Source organism: Podarcis muralis, chromosome 3, assembly GCF_964188315.1.
Source record: "Podarcis muralis chromosome 3, rPodMur119.hap1.1, whole genome shotgun sequence".
Taxonomy (NCBI): domain Eukaryota; kingdom Metazoa; phylum Chordata; class Lepidosauria; order Squamata; family Lacertidae; genus Podarcis; species Podarcis muralis.
Window position 1 is genome coordinate 34,385,012 of NC_135657.1, and position 13,822 is coordinate 34,398,833.

The window sequence follows — 13,822 nt, forward strand, 5'->3', positions numbered from 1 at the left end:
TCTCGGCACATCTTGATCACCTGAAACGGTGTTCAAACTGCATTTGGTGTTGCAAAAAAATGACCTCACAAATAGCCCAGCTGCCTTCAAAGCAGATTAATATGGGTTACAAGGGAGTGTCCATTTCCGCATAAAGTGCCACATGATTGGCTAACTAGCACCACACACAGGAAATGGAATTTGGTAGACTGACGTTGAAGTTGGCAAATCCGGTGCTTCAGCTCAAAGGTCTGACTGCATTGACTAAGTAATTTTTAATTTCTTAGATTTTCCTTTGTGCTCCTTCAACATAACCAGATGTTTATATAGCTTTGCAGTGGCCAGTCTGCATGGGCAATAAATGCCACTCCATTGGAAGTTGCACAGGAAGATCCAGTTACTTTGCTTTTACCTTCAAGTAGCCCATAATTAGGCTCACACACAGGGTGAGTCATTTATCAAAAGCAGTCCAAAGTGCTATTACAGCCAGACACGCCAAGGCCCGGCATATAATTATATAATCCACCACCATGTGGAAATTGCCCTGTTAAGCCACCTGACCCCATTAGCATGAAGGTGTTTTTTCCCCTTGTTGGCTAGAAGTACTGTTAGTGCTTGGCAGGAAGACGACTCCTCTTTACTCAAAACTCACCTTGTTCTTGCTGAAACCAGAAAATGCCATCCCGTTTCCTTGGTTCATCAACAGGTTAAGGGAAACTGGGATTTGGCATCCTGAGGATGCTGAGAGATGGTGCGATGTCTTTTCAGATGAGGCTTTTCTGATAATGCAGAACAGGAACACAGAAAGTTGCTTTGCACCACTAGAAGTGTAGCCAGAACATTGGTGTCGATGTCTTGAGCTGGACGGACTGATTGACAGTGACTCTCTAGGATGCCTCTCTCCCAGCCGTTCCTGGAGATGAACCTGGGACCTTCTGCATGCAAAGCTGAGGTTCTACCACTTAGCCAAAGCTTGGATGATATTTCTCAAATCAGCATCTCCACTGCATCAAGGGAATCCAAACCCTTTCCTCTACAGAGCATGGCAGTTGTAAGGAAATCGGCTCCCCCAGGATCCAAACCTATGTTGCAGCTGCAGCTGCTGCAGGGAAAATGGAATCATTCCTCCAATGTGAGGTTTCATTATTTTGTGTATTCTGGTATATATGTCTGAGTTGCAGGCACCTACTGGATAGTGACCCTGAAGTCAAAGGCGGGTTTCCCACTCTAACTGAACCTGGCTACTAACCCGATGATTATGTTCTACATCCACTGTTAGAGGCAGCATGTTTCTGAATGTCAGTTGCCGGAAACTGCAGGAGGGGGAAAGTGCTGGTGCGCTAAGGTCCTGCACGTATGCTTCCCATAAAGGTCTGGTTGGCCATTGTGAAAACAGGATGCTGGACTAGATGGACCACTGCCCTGATCCCAGAGTTTCTTCTAAAGTTTGTACTCTTTCCCCCAATGCCTGCATTGTTTTAATTCTGCCGTAAAAAATAATCAAATGCAGTAAACATTTTCTCCACGATTACAAAGATGTGGGGCATATTTGGGTGTCATTTGAACATTCTGAACCCCAGCCCAGGGAGACACAAGTTCAAATCCCTGCTGAACTCTGAACCATCACTGACCACGTACTTGCAGCCCTGCCTACCACACAAAGTTGTTGTGAGGATAAAATGAGGAGGTGGAAGAACCATTTATGCTACTTTGGGGGATGTAGCACAATATAACCTTTTGGGAGGAAGTGTGGGATAAAAGTGAACCAGCCAAAGAAGACCACCCTTTGCCAACTGCAGCCACATTCCACCACTGATGGGACCAGTTTGTTTTCTAAATGTAACCTAATGGGGATTGCTCCATGGATGTGACAAATTTTCCTATTGACTACACCATGACCTATATCCACAGAGGCAGATTTCAGGACATTTCTGGACGGAGCATTTTCTACATGTAGCATTTTACGAGCAGTGACTCAGAGCACTGGTCAACCACAATCCCCATGTTCTGGATTAAAATCCCCGTGCCAGCAACTGCTAAGCCGGACATGTAATCATATTCAGCACAGGTGGCATTAACTGTTGTTGCAGCAAAACAGTCGCCATAGACCTAACCTTCCCGCCCCAGTCAGATAAACAGGAGTCCTAGCTGTAGATGCGTTAATCAGATACCTTATGCAAGCTGGCGCTGCAATCTTTCCAGACACACAAACCCCCAATGTGTTTTTTTTTCTTTTCCAAGGCAATTATTAACAATCTTTTAGCTGTAGGGGATGGTGGGTGAAAAGAAACAACATGTCAAACTGAAACCCAGCTCGAATTGTCACGAACAAATCCAGAGGCATGACAAAGGTACCCTGGCTCACTGGCAGACTTAACCAGTTTGCAGAAATGACTTGCCGCACTGCAATTCGATGACTTTTACAGCTCTGCACAGTTGGCGCAGAACACCAGAGCTCTGCATTTCATTGGAAAAAAAGAAACATTATGGCTTCAATACACTTCGATGAAAACATGTAGCGACCCAGAGATCAATTTTCGCTGCAGGTGGCTTGCAAAGGACATTTATTCAACAAGAACGCATTAATTCTTCAGCCAGTTCTGGAAACAAGTGCGCTCAAGAGAGCTACCCGCATGAATAATGTTAGACTTTTGCTCTCTATTTATTCTGAAGGCACCTGCAATTAAGCACTTGCCTCCTTTCCAGCTATTTAAGATGGCGTCTATTCTTTATTGACTTATGAAAGCCCTCACATTTAGATGTTTTATTTCTTTTTAAGTGGTGCCGGGGACTCATTTGACGGTTTGGATGGTGGCCTTGGCAAATCAGTGGGGCACCTGCTAAATATTCTACGCCTGCATTCATTGTCCATTTCTTGACACTTCAAACATTACACTCAGCAATTGATCTTGGCCTCCCCTCTTGCCCACATTCCTTCTCCACAATTAATTGCTGTGCAAATCAAACTGCTGCTCGGTGGTGGAAAAGAGTGGCACATGTGAACACAGGTGAACGGGAGGCCTCATAAGCCCCAAAGGCTTTGCAACACAAGGCACAGCAAGATGCGACGGCAGCAGCCAACCTGCATCCTGTTGATTGTCTGTGATGGGGAGCAGGAGCCACAAGACTGGGAGGGTGGAGGAACTGATCCTCCGGTAGCCTGCACTTTTTTCACAAGAAAACAACTGCTTGAAACTTTTCTGCTTTTCTCTTTTCACTGTAAGAAGAATTACTTGGGCATAGTTGAGGGAAGGGATGAGGAGCACAGCAAAGAAAGGGCTGATCCACACTTTCTCTTGTCCTGCTGTTTTTCCCCAGGGGCAAACAGCAATTCGGGTTTTCTCTAGATAGACGTCTGCTCCGATTTAGCACTGAAGAGCAGGTTTTCTCTGGGAAAGGAGTGGGGCAAGGGTGAAACCGCTCAGACCTGTGCCTAGAAAGCATAAATCAAGCGGAATACTGCTTGGACTCGTGCTTTCTAGGAGCAGGTCAACTGGAAGTATGGATGAGCTCAGAGGGATCAGCTGCCATCAGCCCATTTTATAAACTGCTCCATCCTAGGCAGACTTAGATTTAGGGGGAGATGAACCAGGTTAACACCTGGGGTGCCAACTTTGGAGGTGCTCATCACATACTATCCATTCACAGATGCAACAACGTGCACAGTTTGTTTTCACTGGCAAAGCTGGAAACAGCAATGTGCACACCACATTTTCTCTATCATTACCGTCCTCACCTGGGTGGTGGTGGTGGGGGAATTGACAACGTTGGTGCCATTTCAACAAACAATGTGAAATGAGAGGAATTGCAATCAGATCCCTGCATGGAAACGTACGATTTTAATGACAAGAGATAAATCATGCATGTAGATCATTTCTCAAACTCACGAACATGGGCTACAAATCCAGCAAGAAGGTATTCAAAAACTGAACCAAGGAAGGGAGGGGGAATGCCATAGAAACTTCCTGCCAACCCTTTGGTCTCTGCTGGTATAGACTGAGCAGCAGATCCAATCCTGTACTGGGCTCTGCCACCACCACATCACATCTGTCTGGGCTCATAATGGACATTTAGCAACATGTACCGTATTTTTCGCTCTATAACACGCACCTGACCATAACACGCACATCGTTTTTAGAGGAGGAAAACAAGGGAAAAAACATTCTGAATGAAACAGTGGATGTATCATTTTTGTGTTTCATGCTGTGGCCACAGACATGTGATCTGATGGTGAATTTGGGGTGACCCAATGCAAAAATCCTGAGAATTCCTGTGGATCCACGCTTTGTAACCACGTTTTTGCACCATTGCAGCCCCAGGCAACAGTGGGTGCGTGATTTTTTTGGTGCAGGCTATAGCCATGGACATGCTATGTGATCTGATGGTGAATTTGGGGTGACCCAATGCAAAGATCCTGAGAATCCCTGTGGATCCATGCTTTGTAACCACTTTTTTGCACCATTGCAGCCCCAGGCAACAGTGGGTGCGTGATTTTTTTGGTGCAGGCTGTAGCCATGGACATGCTATGTGATCTGATGGTGAATTTGGGGTGACCCAATGCAAAGATCCTGAGGATCCATGTGGATCCATGCTTTGTAACCACATTTTAAGTGGGGAGGGAAGGAAAAACAAAGAAGGGAAAAGGAGCATGAGAGGGGTGTGCAGAGAAGCAGCTGGCTAAGAATGCAGGAGAGGGATATAACGGGAGGGAGGAAAGAAAGGCAAAAGTTTCCCCCCACCCAAGCACCCAAACCAGCCAGCTCTCTCTCTCTCCCCCCCCCCACCGGAGCACAGAGAGGAATTAGAAGGAACTACACTCTGCTTTCCTCTCTGCTTGCCTGGAGGGGAGGGGCTTTCCCTGCTCTTTGTTCCATTTGAGCAAACACAGCAACGAAACAGAGGAGGGTGGGCAGTAAGACCCTGAGGCAGAATGCAGGAAAGCAGCCGCTTCCTCTTTTCAGGTTTCCCTTCTCCGTGAAGCACGATTTGATTTTTGCCTGATTTTTTGGCTCCAGGGACCACACATTCGCTCAATAACACGCACAGACATTTCCCCTTCCTTTTTAGGAGAAAAAATCTGCGTGTTATAGAGGGAAAAATACGGTATCTCCTATATTTGCATCCTTCTAATTGCTCAGAATAGCCGAGTCACCTCAATTTCTAGTTTCACAAGCCTTTGAAGGAGGTTAAGCTTAGAGATAGTGACTTCTGAAGGGGACCCTGATAGCTTCATGGCTTCAAGGGTGATTTGAAACCAGTCCAATTCATTTTCATGCAAGTCTTTTTTCTTTTTTATGCATCCATGTAAATATAAAGTATAAGGAGAATATTGGCACAGAGGTCAAAGCATCTTATAGCTCTTCCAGTTAATAACAATAAAAGCATTCCCCCCCCCCCATGACCTATTACTAGTAATACCCTTGATCTGCAGCGGCTGTGTATGATCAAGTTCCCACATGCTAACAATAGGCTTCTGGTTTTTATAACCATAAGCCAAAACTTCCCTCTCACCAGGCTTTGGGAAAGAGGAGGGCAGCCTAGTCAAAAAAAGGTAAAGACATGTGTGCATCAATAGTGGAGCCCACAGTACTAATTTAATGAAAAGAAATTACATGGCAGAAGTGAACTGACAAGATTTCCCTTTCTCACACACTGTTGTCAGGTTCACTAGAAAACAGAAGTGAAGGTAATAAGTGAGTAGCTGCATCTGGAATAGAAGTATTTTGGGGTTTTTAAAAACCCACTGTAAACCAGCTATAAAAAAGTGACGATGCAATAGTTTGGGAGAAGGTTGTCTGTCTAAACGAGTGGCTGAATGGTGTCATCTAAAAGGAGAAAAGAGTAAATGTAGAAGCATGCTTACAGGTACCTGCAGGTTACAAGCGAGGCAGTTTATTTTGCAAAGAAGCAGATGGAGGCGATTAGCTTCTCACACTTATTATTCACCCGATTCTATGAATGCATTGTATTTGGAACTGAGAACCTGCCAATTTGTGGTTTCTTAAATGCTCATTAATGCTTGGCCATGCCAACTCCCTGGAAAAGACCCTGATGTTGGGAAAGATGGAGGGCACAAGGAGAAGGGGACGACAGAGGACAAGTTGGTTGGACAGTGTTCTCGAAGCTACGAACATGAGTTTGACCAAACTGCGGGAGGCAGTGGAAGACAGGAGTGCCTGGCGTGCTCTGGTCCATGGGGTCATGACTAAACAACAACAATGCCAACTTGTTTTTAGACACTGATCCATCACTGATGGAACAGAACCAGAAAGGAGATGTAACCTTGCTCACTTTGGTAAGTTCTAAGCATAGGCTATGATGCTATGTACCTGGGACTAAAGTTGCACTGGAGCAAATCACAAAACACATTTCCTTCATGGAACTAGTCCACTGCACTTGCTATGGGGAACAAGGGTCTCTATGTGATCTTATATGGTACTCTGGAAAGCTTCTGGGAAGAAATGGACTTTTGAGTTCTAGATGACAATTTTTTATATTCAGCATTGTCTTTTTCTAACTTATTTTTAAAAAACCCATCCCTATATATTTGAATATTTGACCATGTAATTGACCATTATTGGCCAACGCTGACCAATCCTACCTAGAAGCAACTTCAATATAATGTTGACTACATGCAGGATTCATGTACGATGTAGGAAAATTGGCCTTGTGTGCACATGCCTCAAAAGATTTGAGCCCAACATGCTGGTGTGGAGGTAGAAGGCCCTGTAAGCCACCTAGCCTGGTGAGAAGACCTCTGCCCTCTGAGCCATATTCAAACAAGGCTGCTCTGGACCGTGGAAGTCCTTCAGATACTTGGGACTACAATTCCCATCAGACCCAGGTAGCACAACCAACTGTCAGGGGTGATGGGAATGGTAAGGCAGAACACCTGGAGGACACCAGGATGGGGAAAGCAGATCTAGTCTGGTAAGAAGACCCTGCCCGCTCCAAATTGTATTTAAGCCAGCCCCTTGGAATGCAAGACTGGAACTAGCTACGTGGATTAGCATTTATTTTACCTATCTGTTAATTTTGTTCTGAATTTATCCCGCCTTAAGTCTAGATTACTTCATTGTAATAATTTATCCTATGATTTTGGAATTGTTGATGTTGTATTGTTTGAATTTGCTGGTGCTTTAAAAAAAAACAAATTTTCTAAATAAAAATGTTCCGCATTAAAAAAAAAATTGTTTATTGCAATCTGCTTTGGGCATGGTTTAAGGTGGAAAAATGGCATATTTTTGTTTTCGTCAGCTAAAAATATCTTCTGTTAGACAGTGCTAATGCACAATTGGGAACCTTAAAGTACAAATCCTGGTAGTGCAATAGCAAGGGGAAGCAGGCTCTATCTCTACTTATGGGCAGTAGAGACAAAGCCTGCTGGATCAGGCGGCAAGATTCCCTTGTGCACACAATGCCAGCAGAAAGAGGCCTGCTGCCAGGGGCATCCAATCCCTGGGACAAAGTAATTGGGTAGTAATAATAAAGGGTATTGCCCACTAACATTCTAAGAATGATGTTCTATGGGTTCTATCCCACTAAGCAGCCACTCAAAGTATGACTTAGATACAACCCTATAATGTTAGTTACATTTCGAGGTATAGTGACACATTAGGCAACTAGAGGTGTTCTGGATACAACAGCAGAAATTATTCAGTTTAGTTCTGTGAATCACAACGGAACTAAAGTATGTTTCCCACATGCTATTTACGAACGTTTGATTCCCTGTTGGAAAGCACCCTGAGCTATTTACAAAATATGGGAAGTTAGTCCACGGCTAGTCAGACAAGCGGCTTGCCGAAATGTATCACAGGAAAGGAACAAGAAAGGGCTCAGATGCTGAATGTACAATTCCTGTAGAAGAAAGAATGATGCATCCAATTATGTTTTCTCATAAAGTCATCTAGATGTGAACTAAACCATACATTTTAGGTTGAAAGACTATGCATTATAAATTAATAAAGGTACTAATGACACTGCTGACGTTGAAAGCCTGTTTCAATAGTGGCATTTGTGTTTCTCATCAGAGCTGTGCCGTGAAACGTGAATTCATCATAACTTACACATTCAATTTTTAGACACTACTGGTATTCAAATGGTAGACATTTCTTAGCAACATACTGGATAGTGACAAGATAGCTCATCTCAGATTTGGTACTGATAACAAGAGTACAAAGCAGAATTCTACAACATGGGGGACGTCCAGTTAGAAGCACTAAGAGTTATGTGCCATCATACTACCTTCTGTAGCAATTTAAATGCTCCTCTGGTTTTGTTCTTTCAGACTCAATTGGAGATAAACCTTGAACACAAATAATTACAAAGGCATGATACGGCAGTGCTTCGTCTAACAAGGCTTATTGCTCAGCTATTTTCTGTTTACTTCTAATATGTCAATCATCACAGAAAAGTTAACAAGAAAGCCTGAAACACTGGTATAGAAAAAGAATTCATAAATAAGGCATCACGGGGGGGGGGGGCACATCTATGCAAATTATTTTTAATTTTGATCACACAGATAACATAAGAAATGTGTTTGCATGTAGGGAAAATGAGCAAAAAATAGCAAAAAATGTTTAGTCAGCCAAGGTCCTCATATAGACAAGAGTAAATTCAATCTGTGGTGATCACAACAGCACCCCAGAGGCAAAACACACCAAGAGACTGAAATCCAAACTACTTGCGGGAAGCCATCTTGCAATTTGTTGACAGGCAATGACACAAGTCTCTGTTTGGCATCCTTGCAGGATGAGGTTGTCTCCCCCTTTTATGATCTTAGAGTTTTCCATTGGCAAATGCTGCCTCCTGGAACTGAGGGACAAATGTTTTGAAATGAGCCCTAGTGGAGGAAAGAAAAGGGTTGAAGTTAGTAAAGAACAAAATTATTTACTATTATTATTAGAATTTATATACTGCCCTATACCCGGAGGTCTCACAGAACAAAACAGAGAACATACTGCACAGGGCAAGATCTTCTAATGTGCAAACCTCAAGACAGAACTTTTCTCAGTTAAAAATCTCATTGTGTAACACCTGTGCCTGCCTCAGATCAAGTCTAGCAGCACGATCTCTCAGCCCCAAATAAAGTATAAGGGATATCCTTGCTATGTCAGAGGGCTATATTCCTCTTCATTTAAAAAACAAACAAACACCAAACAGCAGATATGTCTCTTAGGTCTTGAACCATGACCAGTTTACACACTTCAATCTTACTCTCAGTGAGTTTCCCTGTTATTTATACCCCAGCCACTCTTTATTGCGATTCTTTATTGGTGTTTTGTCATGGAATCTGTTACCATTCCCACTGAAACAGATTTTGTAGGCAGCTAAGTATCATCAACAATGGCTCTCTCTCCTGTCTCCTTCAGCCCAGATATAATAACTCTAATTCTTTTAAACTAAGCAGAGCAGTATTTTGCAGCAATCAGCATGAAAAATGTACTCCCCTCCATAGAACTCCAAGAGATGGACATGCCTGACATTGTCTGTCATACCATTTGCTTCAGTGTAAGGTGGTAGAGCACGTCTAACATCTTTGATTATCACGTTTCTGGGTTAATTGGATTCATCCATGGTGATAGGGCACGGATATTTAGTAGAGCAACCAATGGAGGTAATAAATACTGCAGCTGGTCGTAAACTAAAATCTGCTTTCAGGTAAGTAGCAGAGCAGAGCTGCCAGAGGCAGTCAGAGTTGATCTTAAGGGGATCAGTTAATTCAGGTTTTTGAGAAAAAACATGGTATTTTACAGTAACTTAAAATCAGAATATTTTGTGTATGTCCTGGAACTGATGAGTGCATTAACTGAACATTTTTAAAAGGTTTAGGTTCAGAATCCTCTCTTGTTCCAATAATGGGCAGAGAATGTTACATTTACCCCAAAGTTGAATAAATTCAAACCGTTTCATGATAATCTGCATCCTGTAATTGAAGAAGAAGAGCAAATGTAATCCACTATTGCTCACTTGCTAGGCTAAAATTTAAATTTGAGCAGACACTAGCCTCCCTTTCTTTTTTCTGTAGAAGAGTTATTCTACAGATTAATATCTCTCTTTCCTCTCATGCTGTTCTGGGTAAATTTCTGGAGAGAAGGTAGCTGTGAATTATATCCTTTGCTTTATTACAATGATTATTATGAAGAAAGTTGCCAAAATCCCAGGCATTTCTTAATACAAATTCTATGCCAAGCATCCCTAAAGCAAGTAAAGGGGGGGAGGGAATAGCTCTGAATGTCACAATCTGGATAGAGACATTAGCAGCTTCTGAACTCCAATTATTCCTCTGAATGGTGGAGGTTGGAAAACCTAAGTAACCATAGAATAACAAAACTGGAATACGTCAAAAACAAAGTAGCCCACTTCCCAGCTATTCAAAACTTCCCTTGACCTAAAGCAGACTCAAGAAACGCTATTGACTTTATCACAAAGACATCTGACCGTATCATAGAAATGCAAATGGGATCTAGCTGTACAAACAAGCCAACTCCTTTTGAACATTCTGTAGAAGGGGAATCCAGAAGGATGCTGTGCAAATTTCCTCATTGTCCAACAGTGTAAACAATTTGCCACCGGTTCCCTGAATATTCACACATGTGTTGTTTGACACAAAATGAACCCAATGCTTAAACGACCATTGTGCAACTAGGCTTCATCAGAGCTAAGCACAATGTGTTTCTTCTTCCTTTCCTTGTTTACACAAAGCTCTGATTTTTGTGACTTGCAGAAACTAGCTCACCCATCTTCTAAACATACGTTTCCAAGCACGATTCAAAGTGTTGGTGCTGACCTTTAAAGCCCTAAACGGCCTCGGTCCTGTATACCTGAAGGAGCATCTCCACCCCCATCATTCTGCCCGGATGCTGAGGTCCAGCGCCGAGGGCCTTCTGGCGGTTCCCTCATTGCGAGAAGTGAGGCTACAGGGAACCAGACAGAGGGCCTACTCGGTAGTGGCGCCCGCCCTGTGGAACGCCCTCCCATCAGATGTCAAAGAGATAAACAACTACCTGACATTCAGAAAACATCTTAAGGCAGCCCTGATCAGGGAAGTTTTTAATATGTAACGCTGTACTGTTTTTAACACTTGATTGGGAGCCGCCCAGAGTGGCTGGGGAAACTCAGCCAGATGGGCGGGGTATAAATAAATAAATATAACAACAACAACAACAACAAAACAACAACAACAACAAAACAACAACAACAACAACAACAACAACAACAACAACAACAACAACAACAACAGGGGTCCTAACCGTAACAGAATAAAATGATACTTCTGTTTACAATGTCTTGCATGCAATATATCCTCCCCCCTTTTTTGCAACAGCACAATATTGGCCACTTCTTGTGTTTATATTTTTCTGTAAGAGGCAGTGTTTTATAGAGTCAGGGTATCCCCCACCCATTCTTGGACCAGTGGGAACCATTAACAGAGACAAAGCCTTGGGCAAATTATGCAGTTGCTCACAACATTGGCTTGGTATGTAAAACAAAATACGCCACACTGCCCTCTACTATCATCTTGAGGGATGGAACACAGTAAAAATCAATGCAGCCCCCTGTTCCCTGCCTCAAACTGGTTGTTGGAACCTGATGGTACTGCCTGGGAGCAAAAGGGTAGACTGCAGAATAAAAAAAGAAATGCAACAGGCATATAAATAAGAAACTTGGGAGTGATGCACATGTTATATCCTCCATCACCACTGCTGAAAACATAGACGCAGATTTGTCATGGTTGCCTTAAAACAGGAATACTCTGATCTGCTTTATCAGACACACTACATTTGCACTTAAATGTACCTGAGACGAAATAAAAGAAATGATTAAGAGAATGACAACAATGGAGAGTGGAACTGTCAAAATGATACGCAAACTCTGTATCTTTCCTACCATGTCTCATTATATTTGTATGTTATATGGAATTGTTTGAAGATGCTTTTGCTTTCAAGGAAATCGTTTGAAGATTTTTTAAACAAACAAACAAACAAGCAAACAAACAAAAATCATAGTTTAAAAACCAAACTGGATATCTGTGGAAAGGGGCACAAACCACTTTATTGGTTAAAGGTCTACAAAGTCATCTCTGTGTGTTCAGTGACCTCCACAAGAAGTGCTGAAAGCTCTTGACTGCTGTCAGTGCAGTTACCACAGGCTGGATATCAACCGAAATAGAAAAGGTGTGATCCTACAAACCCTTATGGTTGCAAAGAGACTATCCTTGCAGCCATGAAGTATAAAACACTCACCACCCACTGTTTAGTGGTCTGAAGACCTCCTGCCCTTTCTACATTTGAATGTATATCTTCTAATTGTCAATCTCATTTGGATGTTTATTTGGACATAGGGACTCTGTGTGTGTCTGTTGTGTGTGTGTGTGAGAGAGACAAGATGAACATGTCATAGTGGAGAGTTTTGACCAAACGTGATCCACCTGGAGGAGGAACCGGCAAGCCACTCCAGTATCCTTGCCAAGAAAACTCCATGGACAAAGACAACAGGCATATAAAAGTTATGACGCTGGAAGATGAGCCCCTCAGGTCGGAAGGCGTCCAACATGCTACTGGGGAAGAGCGGAGGGCAAGTACAAGTAGATCCAGAGCTGATGAAGTGGCTGGGCCAAAGCCGAAAGGACGCTCAGTTGCGGATATGCCTGGAAGCGAAAGGAAAGTCCAATGCTGTAAAGAAAAATATTGCATAGGAACCTGGAATGTAAGATGGTGCTGGAGGAGACTCTTGAGAGTCCCATGGACTGCAAGAAGATCAAACCTATCCATTCTTAAGGAAATCAGCCCTGAGTGCTCACTGGAAGGACAGATCGTGAAGCTGAGGCTCCAATACTTTGGCCACCTCATGAGAAGAGAAGACTCCCTGGAGAAGACTCTGATGCTGGGAAAGATGGAGGGCACAAGGAGAAGGGGGCGACAGAGGACGAGATGGTTGGAGAGTGTTTTCGAGGTTACCAGCATGAGTTTGACCAAACTGCGGGAGGTAGTGGAGGACAGAGGTGCCTGGCGTGCTCTGGTCCATGGGGTCACGAAGAGGTGGACACGACTAAACAACTAAACAACAACAACAACAAAAGTGAGAGAGAGAAAAATGATGTGCTAATGTGAGCTGAGGATGTTTCTTCTTGTTATATTTGCCAAATAAAAATAAAAGACAAAATAAGGTGTACGCAGGAAGTAGGGCCAGGAGGAAAGAACTGTGTGTGTGTGTGCGCACACACACATGTTTAGGTACCATGCATCAGGAAGAAGCATGCAAAGTGTAAGTGCTAATTGCACACATGCCAGTCCAGAAGCCAAAATGTGTATGTGAAAGATTTAGTCAACTTACAACTGGGGTGCAATTTCATAAGAGTTTTAAAAATCATGCTGCAGAATAAGCAAACAAGATACAGCCATACAGATCACCTTTAAAAAACAGAGGGGAAAAACAGGATTAACTGAATAATGTTATAAATGCAAAGAGAAGTTACAAGTTGTGCTGAGAGTTTCTTTGTGGAAAAGGAGTGGGGGGAAAGCACAATTATAAACTAATTTGTAACAACTTGAGGGCAAGGGAAGGAGATGGCAGTTCACCTCCATACCATCTGGCATGCCTGGAATGTGGGTAGCTGATACCAGAGTCTTACTGCTACTACAAAAGAGAGATAGATTGAAGAAGCTATTGCCCTGCAACAGATGGAAATAGCATTCAAATGGATAAACAGTTTCACCATAATTTACAAAAGACTGCGGTGAAAGAAACAAAAAACCAAGTTAATCTTGAGAAGCATCAAAACAAAAAAACGTTTCTGTACATGTGAAACGCGGAACAGAACAATTTCTATTCACGTGAAGCA

At 42.9% G+C, this 13,822-nt stretch overlaps 1 protein-coding gene across 1 annotated transcript in view; it reads right to left on the bottom strand.

Moving 5' to 3' along the window:
* Positions 1–8,468: 8,468 nt before the first annotated feature.
* Positions 8,469–13,822, bottom strand: part of BABAM2 (BRISC and BRCA1 A complex member 2) — a 127,198-nt gene continuing 121,844 nt past the window's right edge. The window contains exon 12 of the mRNA XM_028724442.2: positions 8,469–8,821. Coding sequence (XP_028580275.1) covers positions 8,758–8,821 — 64 coding nt within the window. The 3' untranslated portion in view covers positions 8,469–8,757. The remainder of the gene's footprint in view (positions 8,822–13,822) is intronic.